The sequence below is a fragment of the Chrysochloris asiatica genome, unplaced genomic scaffold, assembly GCF_000296735.1.
Source record: "Chrysochloris asiatica unplaced genomic scaffold, ChrAsi1.0 scaffold00079, whole genome shotgun sequence".
In the NCBI taxonomy this organism is placed as follows: domain Eukaryota; kingdom Metazoa; phylum Chordata; class Mammalia; order Afrosoricida; family Chrysochloridae; genus Chrysochloris; species Chrysochloris asiatica.
The window spans coordinates 3,275,097-3,289,779 of NW_006408597.1; the positions used below are offsets into that span (position 1 = coordinate 3,275,097).

The following is a 14,683-nucleotide window of genomic DNA, read 5'->3' on the forward strand; positions in this document are numbered from 1 at the left end:
CGGCTGCTCACTCCCTGAGGAGGAAGAACTTTGGTAGATGGCTCTGATCTTGGGCCTAGAATTTTGGGTTTAATGCATTTTACACATCTAATGTGAACTGTTATCTAACCACTCTGAGTGCACAGCTAACACCAGAGTCTAAACCTTTGAGATTCTTTGTGTCACAGAGAACCCTGTGAGCCAGAAAGAGTAGCTGAAGAACTTGACCTTGGCGTGAGTGCCCAGGGACAGGTCCTTGGGAACCAAAGAAAATTCTCATTTTTACCCTTTCAGTGCCTCATTCCTTGGAACATTTAAATTTTATTCTTACGTGCTAAATTAAGCTGACTGATGGCAATCCCCTGACTTATCAGTACGAGTTATTTTTTTCGTACCCACATTCTGCCCTACCCCATGCTTGTCTCCACCTACCACTCTACCCTCCCAAATAAGAGAACAAAATACCTGGTTTCACTTTGCCTATGTAATTCCAGGGGGACAAAAGGCTACCATGTATGAAATTCTTGTGTGATACTGCTCTGCACATGCTTCCATCAGTCAGCCAAGGGCCATCCTAAATACTGTTGTTGTTACTAAGTACCCGTGAGTCAGTTCTGACCCATAGTGACACTGTCTAGGGTTTCGGAGGAGTGCTGGTGAGTTGGAACCACTGACCTTGCTGTTCAAATTGACCTTGTGGTGGAGCGCTTACCCTTCAGTGCCACACTAGGACTCCTATCCTAAATATGAGCTGAATGGAAAATTTCTCAAGTAGCACAAGTCCTGAGCAACTCCTAAAGGTACACAGACTTGCATTCTTAAGAAAGGAGGTGATCCAATCTCTAGGGACATGTTTTGGGAAGGGTGTGGTTGCCTTGCAGAGCCTATCTTTTAATCAACCTTTTAGGAGTTTGTTTACATAAAGGGCCAATACCACCTTCCAGGCTAGTGCACTTATAGTGCTTTGTAGGGCCCTAACCTTTTCTTAAAAGGGTCAGTGAAAAAGAAGACCCTCATTGAGATGGATTGACACATTTGCTGCTGCAATGAGCTCACAACTGTGTAGATGGTGCAGGACTGGGCAGTGTTTTGTTCTGATGAACACAGGGACACTGTTCATTGCCAACTCAGTGGCAACTAACAACAAAACTTGTCACCTCTGTATTGCTAAGAAACGCAACTATCCCCTAGCATTTTGGTTTGTGGTTAAGAGGTGTCTGTGCTATTCAGGGTTATAGATTTTGGTCATGGCCCCTCTCAGTTTGCCCTTTTCATTGTCTCCATATACAGCAGTGCCTCTTCCTGCACAAGCCCCTCATCATTTGAGCTATATTCTGAGTTCCTGGTCAGTCCCCTTCTTGATGACCTCCGTCTTTAAGTTGGTTGGTTGACTGTTGGGCCCACAGCAGTAGACTGCACCAGCCTTTCCAGAGACTCTCAGGTTTCCTTTTTGTGCTTTAGTACTCAGAGCTCTTGATTTTGTGAATGGTTTCCCCAAAAATTCATCTCGTACTTTCCCACATGAACTTCACCCAGTTCCTGTCTACTGTTGTGCTCGTGGACTTGAAAGATATTCCCTGTAGCTAGGCTCCTTTGCCTTGGCTCTCTACTCCAGCCTCTTTCTAGGAGAGTTTGTTTTTCCCCAGAGCTTGCACAGTAGACTCCTTTCCTTTCAACCTCTTCACTAAGGATGTTAAATACGCCTAGCCTTCACACCAGTCCCTGAGAACTTATTTTTTAAAGTTTCTATACATTGAATTAAGTACTTAAAATATATTTTGAAGAGGGCCCTTAGCTTCCAAATTTAAATTTTTTTTAATTGTGAATTTTTTTCTCACATCTCATCAGTTTTACTACTAATGTAACAGTTATACCTATCCCCTCCTGAAAGAATGCTAGTGCACAAGTCATAGTGTCTCTAGAGTTGGAAACAGCACAAGTTTAATCCAGTCATCTCCTCAGCATGATGTTCTCTTAACATTTCTAGGTTATCACCCAGCTCATTCAGGCATGTTGTGTTGTGTTCAGACAGCCTATTTCATTGGGACTACAATAGTGTTAAAAAGTTCTTCCCTAGAAGGGACTGAAATCTACCATCTTTCGATTGGTCTTGTTGCTAGTTGCTGAGTACCGTCGAGCTACAATACAGGGTTCTGACGCACAATGACCCTACATAGGGTTTCCAGGAGCAGCTGGTGGGTTTGAACCATCAACCTTATGTTTAGCCGCCCATTGCTTATCCTACAGTGCCACACCAGGACTCCTCCACTGGTCTTAGGCCTACTCTAATCCTTCCTACCTCAATAATTTGAAGAAAACTCAACACAGGTCCTTTATGGTTTTTTCTTTCCTATACAGCATGGCTTCCAGACCCTTCACTAAGAACAGGTAGGAACAACTCATAACCCTCTAAATGCTGTTCCCTATAATTAAAGAGGCTGTTTCCTCTAGAAACCACGTTTCCTTTCGAGTTACACTGTCTTCTCTTAGTGTGGTGGCGTAGGATCAGCACCAACTATGAAACACAAGGTCAGCAGTTCAAACTCACCAGCTGCTCCTCGAAAACCCTCTACAGGGTCACTGAGTTGGAAGTGACTCCACGGCACTTGGCAAGAGAAAACTTGGTGAAATTCCTTAGTCTCTGTCACACAGCCTACCTGAAGCTTCTCTTATAAACTTGCAAAGTACATGTGCTTGTCAGCAGCCCCATTTGGTCTTGTGAGAAACGTTGTGTATACTGACAAATGCTCAAGTGATCCAGCTGTACTCCTTTTTAGTGAGAGTGAGGTTTTCTTTATTTGATTTTGCAAAGTCGGGCACCCAACCCAATAGACATGGCCAGACATGCCTCATGGCCCATCACAAACAGTTTTTATCCTTGTCTCCAAAAAGTCCCTCCTCCAGTTCCCCATATACATTTCTATGGCCTGTCCCATTTCCCCTCCCCCCAGAGAAGCCACAATGGCTTGTCCATTGTCTTAATGGCTGTATTCTTATTTAAATGTCCTAGTCCTCTATGTAAGTCAACAATCTGTTCTCCAGCCTAGCAGTCACACGAATTCCCGAAGATGGATCCGCACCCACAACTTATTTCTCACAGTCATCTGTTACCTTCCAAACTTGGAGTTGTTTATTATTAAGTGTTGTCAATTGTTGTTGTAAGGCGCTATGGTAGCGTAGTGGTTGCAAACTGGGCTGCTAACCTCAAAGTCGGTAGTTCGAAACTACCAGCTGTTCGCGGGAGAAAGATGAGGCTTTCTGCTCCCGAAAAGATTTGCAGCCACAGAAACCCTGTGCAGGGTCACTGAGTCGGAACCGACTCCACAGTACTTAACAAGTTGTTGTTGTTAAGTGCCATCAAGTTGGTTCTGACCCATAGAGACCTTATATAGGGTTTCTGAGGAGCAGCTGGGGAGTTTGAACCGCTGACCTTGCAGTTCAAACGTATTTGAAATCTGGAGCGTTAACCCACAGCGCCACACCAGGAAGTGCCGTCACTAGCTGCCCTATATGTGGAGTTTCCAAAGAACTACAGGTGAGTTTGAACCACCCACCTTGCAGTTCAAAACGACCATTATCTATACAAGGAGGCTTAAAGTTTGTGGAAAATGGAATGAAAAGATAATTTTCCACAAACTTTTTGAAGCCTCCTGGTATATATAATTAATTTTGATTAAACATTTGGTGCTTTAACCAACTTACCCATTTTAAGAACAACTTGAAAGGAAAATTTGTTTACTTAGAAAAAACATTTGTCCATGCCTTTTCTGCCCTTTAGTGTGCCCTGTGGGCCTCTTATCAAGGATCTTCTAGCTTCTAATAATTGCTAGCTCATGTCCTCCTCCCTGTGAATGTATTTATTGTTAGTATCTGAAGGACATTCTCTGTGGGCTCTGAAAGTCCCTGTAAGGTGGGCCTTAAAACTGCTCCTGATTTGCCAGATTTGTGGTTTGCATCGTCTGGCGGAGTCTGGTTTGTAAAAGCTGCCTTTTCCCTTCAGTGACCTTTCTAGGCTCCACCTACTAGTAGTCACACAGCTTTTCACAGCAGCTGCCAGTTTTTGTTCTAGTCACATTTTTTGAGACTCCTGGAAAATCACTTTTCATTCTTAGTATCTTATAAATTTTCTACATTTGCCTAAAACGCTCCTCAAGACTTCGCATGACCTCAAAAATTATTCCCAAAAATAGCTTCTTGTTGTTGTTATTGTGGTGTGAAGTGCTGTCGAGTTGGCTCCGACCCATAGCGACCCTGTATAGGGTTTCTGAGAAGCAGCTTGTGAGCTTGAACTGCCAACTTTGCAGTTCAAACAACTTTGCAGTGTGGCGCATTAACCCACAGCGCCACACCAGGACTTCAAGAATAGCTTAGCTTGGTTTAAAAGCTGTTTCTAGCATTTCATCTGCAAATCAGACTGCTGGAGAAGACCTTCTTTACAGCATGCAGGGGCTCTTCAAGAAGCATCCATCTGTGGTACTGTGAACTGAGCTCTTTAGAAACCCACAGTAAAACACCTCCTCCTCCAGTCTGCCACCACACATGGACAACTTCTGCTGCTGATCTGTGTTTCTCTTTAGAGCCGGTTCTTTAAACCTATGCAATGAAATTATTCATTGTTTTCATACTGAACAACAAAGAGGAACCATCAATAAAATGAAAATCTGATGCTGTGATGAGGAAATAAACTAGCATTAAGACAAACTTTCTTTCCAGAAAGTTCAGTGCACTTATAACAAAGGTTAACATAATTTATATTTAATTTGCATTCTAATGTCAATCTTTAAATTGCTATGCTAGCAAAAATGCATTAACTGAGTATTTCTAATTCCTACATCTGTCAAAAAACAATTATATACAACTCTTCTTTAGAAAGGATTGTTAACAAGTGAAAATACATGGTTTAGTAATAAAAAGCTCTTCCCAACCAAGCTGTGTTTTGTTGGCTTGGTTGGTACACTCCCCACATAGCAAAATTTCACTCGTTCTTTGTGGGCTCTGTGGGCTCATGAAGAGAAGAAATACAGACTGGAGGATTATAACAGAAAGCAAATTTACTCAATTAAATCTTTAAAATACACATGATGGACTGGAGCAGAATGTTCTTTTTTCATCATGAGAATCCCCAGAAGAGGAGCGTTCATTTGCTTGCAAAGGCCATAATCTGCTCCTGGAGAAAAATGAAGCAAAGTGAGTTGTACTCTAACAATGTAATGTGGGACACCTCAGCATCTATTCAGGGTCCAAAGGTGGAGAGGAGAGAAACTTCACTAAAGTCCCAAATGGAGAGAGCTGTTGGCTAAGCAGCAAAACAAGTAAGTTAAGCATTTTTATCTTTAAAAAGTCCCTATTCACTGACTTCCTGGACAAACCCTCGGTAACACGGACAGACACTGGAAACCAAGGAAAAGATACGAAGGGTGATTCTGGAAACTGGAGCTTCAGAGGAAAGGACCGAGAGGAGGGTTGCGTGCCAACTGGAGAGGAAGCTGAGCAAGAGCTGCCAGGGTGGTGACAGACGGGCAGCCTGGCAGCAAGGTTCTCCTTTGTTCCCCACACCCTCCAGTCCCTGCCCTCATCTGCCCAGCAGCCAGTGGCACCCCTTTACAGCCTCTACTCTGCCTGGGGCCAGGTGCTGGCATAACAACCCCACATCCACAGGCACGTGATCTTCGCCTTATCAGATCTTTTACTGCTGTTTGTTTTGGGGAGACAGCAATTGTGCCCATATGGCGCAACCACATCTGTACCTCCGTGGCTCCACGGCTCACTCGTGTACTATCTGATATCAGACAAACCTGCCCTGAATTACACTACACAGACAGTGATCAAAGAACAGCCTACACACTCCCAGTTTCTTTTCATATCCACCAGGAGACAGGTGATGTGGCCTAATAACACAAGAACATAATTAAATATAAATACACTACCACAATGTCTCAAAGGAAACAATTTCAGCTTGACATGAAGAAATGAGTGCCTCAAACAAGTGACCAAAATACAATCAGAAAACATATTAAAAAGGGTATTGGAACTAGATAAGAAATTTTAAAAGTATTATCAATGGATTGAGACAGAATAATCACAAAAACTACAGATAAAAACAAGGAAAGCATAGACAATATTTCAGAAAAGTTCAGGAAAACACTAAGAACAAATGGACAAAATCAATGAAAAATTAGAAACCAAGTGCTGTAAATGTACCAGCTGACATTCCTGCTTTCCTGTCTATTTACATGTTCAACTTTCTGAGGAATTGCTACTTTCTACTGCAGCTACCTTTTTATATGCATGTTTCTCCACAATCTTGCTTTTTATAAAATTCTGTATGATAAAGATATAAAAACTAAAAACCCATGGATTAAAGAAAAAAAAAAGAAACCATACAAAATAGCAAACAGAAATCCAAAAGATTAATACTAAGACTTCACAAATAGATAATACATTGAAAGCTCAAAGAAGTAGAATTAGAAGGGAGTTCTCTGGACAGAACCAACAACAGTAGACATCTACCTGAGAATAACACAAAAGATGACATCACCCAGACCTCAACCAAGATGCAAGTATCCAAAGTAAAACTTACAAGACTGAAAATAGGAAACCAGAAATACTGGTCAACAACAGAAAAGCCCATAAGTGAAAAAAAGAAATAATATAGTTAAAGAACTTCCAAATGAAATGGAAATCTAGTAGATTTAAATAAGTACAACCTAACTGTAACCCTAAAACTGTATCAAACCTCCTATTCATTGTTTTTAAACCCTTCCTATATATTGAGTCCTGGTGTGGCGCTGTGGGCCAATGTGTCAGACTGCAGTCGTTTCAAGAGCAAGGTCGGTTCAAGCTCACCAGCTGCTCCTTGGGAACCCTATACAGGGCCGCTATGGGTCAGAATCAACTCGACAGCACTTCATACCATATATCGAGCCGATGCTTAGATGTGGGCCCTATCATCAGTAAGCCCAGCTAGTTCTTTTTCCTCGTAATTACTAAAGAAGGTGAACAGAAGCAGAACATTTCACAGGCAAGAAAACAGATTTAGAGAAATTGAGGTGTTTACAAAATCGACCCTCAATGAGCACACAAGACTCTTGGAAAGCCTTACTTTGAGTGGGGAGACTGCATTTGTGGCCTGTAAGCCCCATGTCCTGAGCAGCACAAGTGGCGTGGCACTGGTGGAATAGAGCCTTTTGAGTAAGTCTGTAGCAGCCAGAAGAGCAGTGTTGTGCCGCTGTCGGTCTGTTTCATAACCTGTGAGGTGGCTCATGCAGCCTGGAAAGGGGAAAAGTTAAATCCTTAGTCCAAGAATCAGCTTCCCTTCCCTCTCCTGGAAAGCTAGATGTTTTACTCCCCCCTCCCATCTTGGTAAAGGGGGCTATTTTGGGTCCTTACCTAAATCTTTCCCGTTGAAAGCTGCAGCACTGAGGTGATGGACCAAGCTGCTGACATCACCAAAGCCCATGTTGGCACCCTGTCCTGCAAGGGGATGGACTCTGTGGGCTGCATCCCTAAGAATGAAGCAGAGTTCAGGTGGTCTCCAGCAGCACTGACAAGAGAGAGTGGTTCTGCTGTGTGCTTTTCTTACCCAATGAGCGCCACCCGAGGCCGGACGTACTCAGCAGCGTGTCCCAGCCCCAGAGGAAATAGGACCCGGCTTTTGGCATCCACCCTGGCTACACTTGGGGGTAGCTGGCGAGCTGAGACTTTAGTAGGTCTCAGAAGGCCAACAGCCTGTTGTAACATGGTGCTGGCCGAGTCAACGAAGTCCGTGTGGTTAGCATCACTCCACTGAGCAGCAACAGCCGTAAAACAAGGTAAAATTTGATTAGCAGGAAGTTAAAAATTCAACAAAACCCCTTTTTATAACCAACGTCACCTAACATGTCTCAACTGAACGGAACTGAAAATGATAAATCCTCAAATGTAACACACAGCTGCCATCACTCCTATAGGACTCAAGATCAAGGTAAATGGCCCCGCCCTCAGTAACTAGGTGCCAACCACAGGGGAGCTCCGTAAGTGCCTTTGGGAATCCACCCCGTTTAGAGCATCCAGAGGGTATTATCTTTTTGGAGACTTCCCACATCCTTTATACTCTAATAATGTCCTATACATACTTCTGTCACTGTGCTAAAATTGTCAATTGTCTCTTTCTCCAGCACTGGAGAATGAGCTTCCCAAATGCACGAAGTGTGCATAGTTTGTCTATCTCAAAAGCCTACTTCATGGAAGGCACTCAATTGTTGAAAGGCTGAACGCACTGCAAAGGTCCTGGGCCTATGCCAGGAATATGTGAAATGATACGGAGAGGGGCAGTATCCACTATTTAGCTTGGAATCCACAACAGTATGTTCAGGTCCTTTTATTCTTGCTACTACTACAGAGCACTGGAGCTTAAGTTCTCCACTGTAAACTGGGTGTGAAAACACCAAGAAGTAGTAGAGTTTGGTGGTGAAAAGCAGAGGCACTAGGGCCAGCTTGATCTCAAAACCCAGTACTGCTGCTAGCTTTCTGAGGATCCTAATAGTACCCACTGCAAAGGTTTACTGAATTCAACAAATCCATGTTAAAATGCTAAGCCTGGCACACAGCAAACACTCAATAAACGTCACTATTAAAATTAGTGAATTTATATGTGGTACTTAAACCAAAATAATCTGGTGCCTATATTACCTAGGAGCACCAGAGGCACTGTAGGGTCAGTGCTGGTGTTAGAGAGTGACAGAGCACAGCAGCAGCTGTGAACACCTGTCAAATATTCTTTAAGGCCAGGAGTTCAAACCCATCAGCTGCTCCTCAAGGGAAGGATGAGGCATTCCATAAAGATTTACTGCCTTGGAAACCCTATACAGGGTCCCTATAAGTCAGGACTGACTCACTGGTACCTAACAACATATTACCTGCACGTGTGTCTACTCCAGAGTAATTAGTACCATCTGTTGAGCACCTACACCAAGCTATGGATGTTCTAGGCCATTTACATACATTCACACATTTTAAATGTCTACTAGATCCTGAGTGAGGGAGGGGACATTAGTCCCATTTTCCCAGAGAGTAAGAGGAAGCACCAGTAGTGGAACCCAAGTCAATCTACAAAGCTCACTCGTCAGCTCCCTGCTGCAATATGCTCAGACCTCCCTGGGGACACCTCCAGTGGATCACATTTAAGGGTACCTATAAGATCTAGTCAAAAGCACATAAGTATTATCACTTTAAATACAAAAAGGCCAATGTTGTCCGGCAGCATAACAGCAGCCCTTAAAACCCCAGTTACTGCCTTTCTCCTTACTAAAAACTCCTTTCTGTACTAACTCTGCAACACAGCGGCAGACGGACAGACTCACAAAGGCAGAGTTAATGGCATCCACAAACTGTTCTTCATCCATGCTGACCAGTTCTACTGCATGTTCATGGGATGTAGACCAAACCAGGGAACTCAAGGTGTCTGAAAGCTGTGTCAAAACAAGACCATCAATAATGAGTGTTAAAACTCTTCTGTACATGAGAGCTTGCAAGCAAGAAGGGGAAACAAAGCTAGCCTGGGCACATTCCCTTGAAAGCAGAATTAGACTGAGAACATGAAGTCCTAAGGGAAGAAGGCTGGATACAAGCAGGCTAGCCTAGAGCTCTTACCGGGAGCAGAGCAATGGGCCCGGAGGGAAGAAACCTCTGCCAAGCGACATTGTTTTCTGTGGCCTACAACAGACAGGAGGAAAGTGCTTGTGAGAAGTGCCTAGTTTCCAGTAAGCATGAATAGGGTCCCCAGATGATGGGCTAGGCATTTTACCTCTGATAAGTGCAGAGTAGCTACAACAGCTGACTGGTCATAGTTCCAGCTAACATTCTGGATTCCAGCAGCCTGCCTCACAGCTGAGTTGTGACCATCTGCCCCAATCTGCACGGAGACAAGTGCCGGCTAAGTCTTCTGATCTTTTCGTAAGTGAAAGTGCTCCAGAAGTCTGTCTCTATCTCCTAAGGTTTTCCCTATAATGTGAACTACCAGCAAGTCTTCTGGGGGCAGACCTTACATAGATGACCCCAATCTCAGCTAATAGAACCACAGTAGACATTCAACCCAAGAGGCGCCAGCCTTAAGTTAAACTCAAATCCTCTTGGTAGCTGAACTAGGAAGCAATAAGGAAAGCTTCAGTCTGGGGCAGGCATTGGAGCCAAAGAGTCTTGATACGTGGTTAGGAATGGCTGTGTGTAAAATGGGAAGCTGGTGAGCAGAGAGAGATGAGAGATGGACAGAAAAGAGAGGCTGTAGGACTTCTGAGCAAACAAATGCGCAGCCTCAATTCCCACCACTCTGGTTGTGGTCCCTGTGAGGCCTGGCTCTCCTCCTTTACTTCCTGACCTAAGGTGGTCCAGGAGATTGTTCCTGGACAGGATTTACAACATGCCACCTTAACCTGGATGGGCTTGAGTGGTACTAGTCCCTATAAACAAAAGTCTTGCCTAAAATTTACTTATAAACTCCAGCTTATCCCTAAAACTAGAGGCCCTAGTGTCTAGGATAAGATGTAGCTATGCAAGACTACTGGCAAAAATAAGAATCTTCAACTACCAACAATTTGGTCTGGAGGGTGCTGCCATCACCTAGGGTAATCTGAACCCAAGGGCTGGAATCCGCCATGGGAAAAGGGTATGGCCAGGTATAGCCCACTGCTTTGCTCCTGTAGAGAACAGTCACTCGATCTGCGGAGGTCAGAAGGAAAACAACATTAGAAAGGTGGCCTTCACAGGCTGAGAAAAAAATCATAGTAAACCTGAAGCAAGGTCCCAAGACAGCTGTTACTTGTCATTTCCTCCCAAACAAGAAAAATAACACTGAAAAGGTGAGAGGTGACAGGACCACAGATGAGTCGGAATCATGTCAACTCTCACTGGGTCATCAGTCTACATCAGGCACTCTTGCTCTTTGAGCTCTGCAGTGCCTCAATGTAGCCAGGTGCTGGCAGAGTAGCTGGGGGAATGAAACACACTCAAACATGCATGGGATTTGAAACGGTTTTATTCCTTCCCACTGAAAATAATTTTCTTTTTCTGGTCATAAAAATAATATAATTATTACAAAAGACCAGGCTTACTGGTCAGTTAAGAGTCTGGTGGAACCCCCAAGACTCTGGCCCTTAGTCGCCCGTCAGATCTGGAACTAAACTCACCCCCATGGCTGACTTTTCAGTTAAACAACAGATCCATCTCTAAGGGGAAACTAACACTAGTGAGGTACGCAGACCTTACAATAATCAACCATTTGAGATCGAAAGGGTAGCACTGACCCAAGGGTCAGAAGGGTCAGAAAAGAAGGAAGACTAGAAACAGGGAGGAAGTGGGGTACGTGATATTGCACTGAGGGGACTGAAATCAAGGAGATGAAACAAAATTGTATTATTGACAATGTAACACTGATGATCTGCTCTGTAAACCTTCACCCAATTTACAATACAAAGTTAAAAAGAAAACAAATAACATCCTTATGGAAATAGTGTGAACAATAAAAGAAGCTTTAAAAAGGGGGAAAATCACCCTCAGTCACCCTTATTACCACAGGGAAAAAAACAACAGTTAAAACTTAAATATATGCTTTCCAGATGATTTCCTATGTGTGTATGCCCATTCAGGCACACACACACACACACACACTCACAGAAAGTGGGATCATATGACACATTTTTTTCACCAACATATTATGAGACATCTTCCTACGAGACTAAATCATAGAGCTGACTAACTGAGGATAGCACAGGATGGGCAGTGATTCCTTCTGTTGTGCACAGAATCACTATGAGCTGGAACCAACCTGACAGCACCTATCAACAACCAACGGCACTTATAAGCTGCATGGTAGCTCATGACATGGAAGGACTGCTATGCCAGATCAAAAAGCATCTCAGCTGCTTCCTCTTTTGCCCTTCCTTCCTAAAACAACCCTGAGATACTGCAAATCATGTATCTGATAAGGAACTTACATAAAAAAATGTAAGAATTCTTCTAACTTACAGATTATTAAAAACCAAGCAAAAGGTCTGAATAGACATTGCTGCAAAGAAGATATACAAATGACCAATGTTGTTGTTCCGACTCATAGTGACCTGTGGTTTCCAAGGAGCAATAGTGGGTTTGAACTGCCAACCTTGCAATGCTAATCCTATAGTGCCACACCAGGACTCAAAATAGCCAATAAGCAATGAAAAGATGCTCAGCATTATTAGTTATTAGGAAAATGCAAACCAACAACAATTATAGCACTTCATACCCAGTGGTGGTGGTGGTTATGTGCCATGGAGTCAGTTCCGACTCATAGCGACCCTGCACAGGGTTTCCGAGGCTCTAAATCTTTATGGGAGCAGAAAGCCTCATCTTTCTCCCATGGACAGCTGGTAGTTTCGAACTGCTGACCTTAAGGTTTGCAGCCGGATTCATAACTACTATGCTACCAGAGCTCCTTCATACCCAGTAAGGCCAGCTATAAGAAGAAGATCAGATAATAATCAATGTTGCTGAGGGTGTGGAGAAATCAGAACCTCTTACACTGCTGAAGGAAATGTAAAATGGTGTAGCCACGGTGGAAAAACAGCAAAGCAGTTTTTCAAATGTTAAACAGAGTATTATTATGTGACCCAGAAATTTCACTCCTAATTAGCTACCCAGGAGAAATGAGAACATAAGTCTTCATTCAAATGTGTATATGGAGTCCTGGTGTGGCACTGTGGGTTAATGCGCTGGACTGCAAAGTTGGTTTGAACCGCAAGGTACGTGGTTCAAGCTCACCAGCTGCTCCGATGAAACCCCATGCAGAGTCATTATGGGTTGGAACTGACTCAACGGCACTTAACAACATATGAATTATCATAGCATTATTCCAAGACCCAAAAAGTGGAAATTACCCAAATCTCTACCAACTGATGGATAAACAAAGTGGTATTCTCACAAAATGGAATACTATCCAACACTAACAAGAAAGAAGTACTGGGTAGAAGCCCCACTGAATAGTTTTCATCTTGTCTAGATGGGTCTCGTGAAAGGAGGCAGGGATAGGATTCTTTTGATTCAATAGTGAATAACTGTTATTAAGACTAATTGCAATTGTCACAAATGTAAAGGTAGAAGTTTTGTAACAAAGTGGGGAGTAGTTAATCTTATATTCCAGGAACAGGCGACCCTAGCACCACCAAGGGAGAAGAGCATGAGCAGAATGTGGGACCCTAACCAAAGAAGTAGTGACACCAGAGATGGAGGCGGAGGTGATGGCATGGAGAGGTAGAGCAGCTGAGGACTGCAGACTCATGGAAAGAGAAAGGCTGCATGAAGGCAGCCAAGAGGCAGGCTTGCAGAATGTGCCCTTTGGTTGTTTAAATGATATGTATTTTTGAGTGTTTTTTTGTACATCAAAAACAAAAAAACAGGATGGCGGCTAGGGTGGAGGTGCAGTGAAGTTCACCATCAGCCATACCACAGAACACCAGGCAAAGCAGATCCAGGGCAGAGCTCCAAAACTCGGAACCACAAAGCTAGGTATATTTTTAAACTTTGAAGGCTTATAGCCTTCAAGTGGAACTTGAAGCTGAAGTAAGAAATCGTGTACTTTTGAATCTGCTGGGCTCGGAGGCCTGTAGCCGGTATCTTGGGCAAGACCAAACGGCAAGACCTAGCAAGGGAGCAGAAACACCATGGAAAAACGCCGCAGGTCAGTTTTGCTCTGTTCTAATTTTCTTTTTTTGTATCTGGTCATTGGCCTCCCCACTGTTTGTGCACCTCCATTCTGGTGACTAGAGGGGGTGCCTGAACGAGTGGATACCTCCACCCTCACCACTGGTGTGGGTTCTTCTGCCATGTATGCGCACAGATACTCAGCCCAAGATAGGCCCTGACACATTTTTTTTTATTTTAAATACAGGAAAGGCCAGGACAGGGCTGTAGAGAAGGAAAGAGAGATTAAAAACAAAACAGGCTGAAAATTAAATTAAAGCCTGAGGTATAGCATAACAACCAACAGTGGCATCTTGAAATCTCTCAGGCAGCTTTGAAAGCAAGAAGCTGAAGAAAGGACATTAAAGTCATACTCATATTAGACTACAGAATTTTTAAATTATTTTTTTCTTATCTCCCTCTACTCCCTTTTCTGTGATTACAGACTGCAGTATTCAATCTACTTTTGTTTTGTTGTTGTTTTTTGTGGGGTTTTTTGCTGGAGCTGTTTTGCTGTTTTATGCTCCCCTATCTACATTTGGGGGACTCACTCTCTACCTATATTTAACCCAAGAAGAGTCAGCAACTGCTGCCATATAGTCAAGCTATAATCACACTCTATAAAACACCAAAACCCAGGCAAGACCCAATACCAACTGCATATACCAGGGAGGCAGACAACACCTGTGAAAGTTACTCTGAATTCAGCAATAAGAAGAGTGAAAAGGGAAGCCCACATCCTGATAACATCTACTTGGAAGCAATCAGACAGCATAAAAAATACCAAAACACATACTCAATTAAGTATTAAGCCCACAGATAAACACTGAATATGTAAAAGAAGCAAAAGCAGATGTCCATATCAGCACATGTCCAGAAACAAGATCAAATGTCTCAGACAAATGACCTAGAGGTAGACCTGGACTCCATTCTGGAAGGAGGACAGGCCTTGGAAATGCCTGAGAAGGAATTTAGAAAAATGATTATAAAATGTTTCAAAACACTTTACAATGGA

General features: G+C 43.2%; 1 protein-coding gene across 1 annotated transcript in view; it reads right to left on the bottom strand.

The window, feature by feature from the left end:
* Positions 1 to 5,116: 5,116 nt before the first annotated feature.
* Positions 5,117 to 14,683, bottom strand: part of COQ6 (coenzyme Q6 monooxygenase) — a 29,550-nt gene continuing 19,983 nt past the window's right edge. Inside the window, exons 5-12 of the mRNA XM_006865536.1 lie at positions 10,544 to 10,674; positions 9,764 to 9,871; positions 9,610 to 9,672; positions 9,321 to 9,428; positions 7,562 to 7,764; positions 7,369 to 7,484; positions 7,082 to 7,248; positions 5,117 to 5,146 (exon numbers count right to left, since the gene is read on the bottom strand). Of these exons, the coding sequence (XP_006865598.1) occupies positions 5,117 to 5,146; positions 7,082 to 7,248; positions 7,369 to 7,484; positions 7,562 to 7,764; positions 9,321 to 9,428; positions 9,610 to 9,672; positions 9,764 to 9,871; positions 10,544 to 10,674 (926 nt within the window). The remainder of the gene's footprint in view (positions 5,147 to 7,081; positions 7,249 to 7,368; positions 7,485 to 7,561; positions 7,765 to 9,320; positions 9,429 to 9,609; positions 9,673 to 9,763; positions 9,872 to 10,543; positions 10,675 to 14,683) is intronic.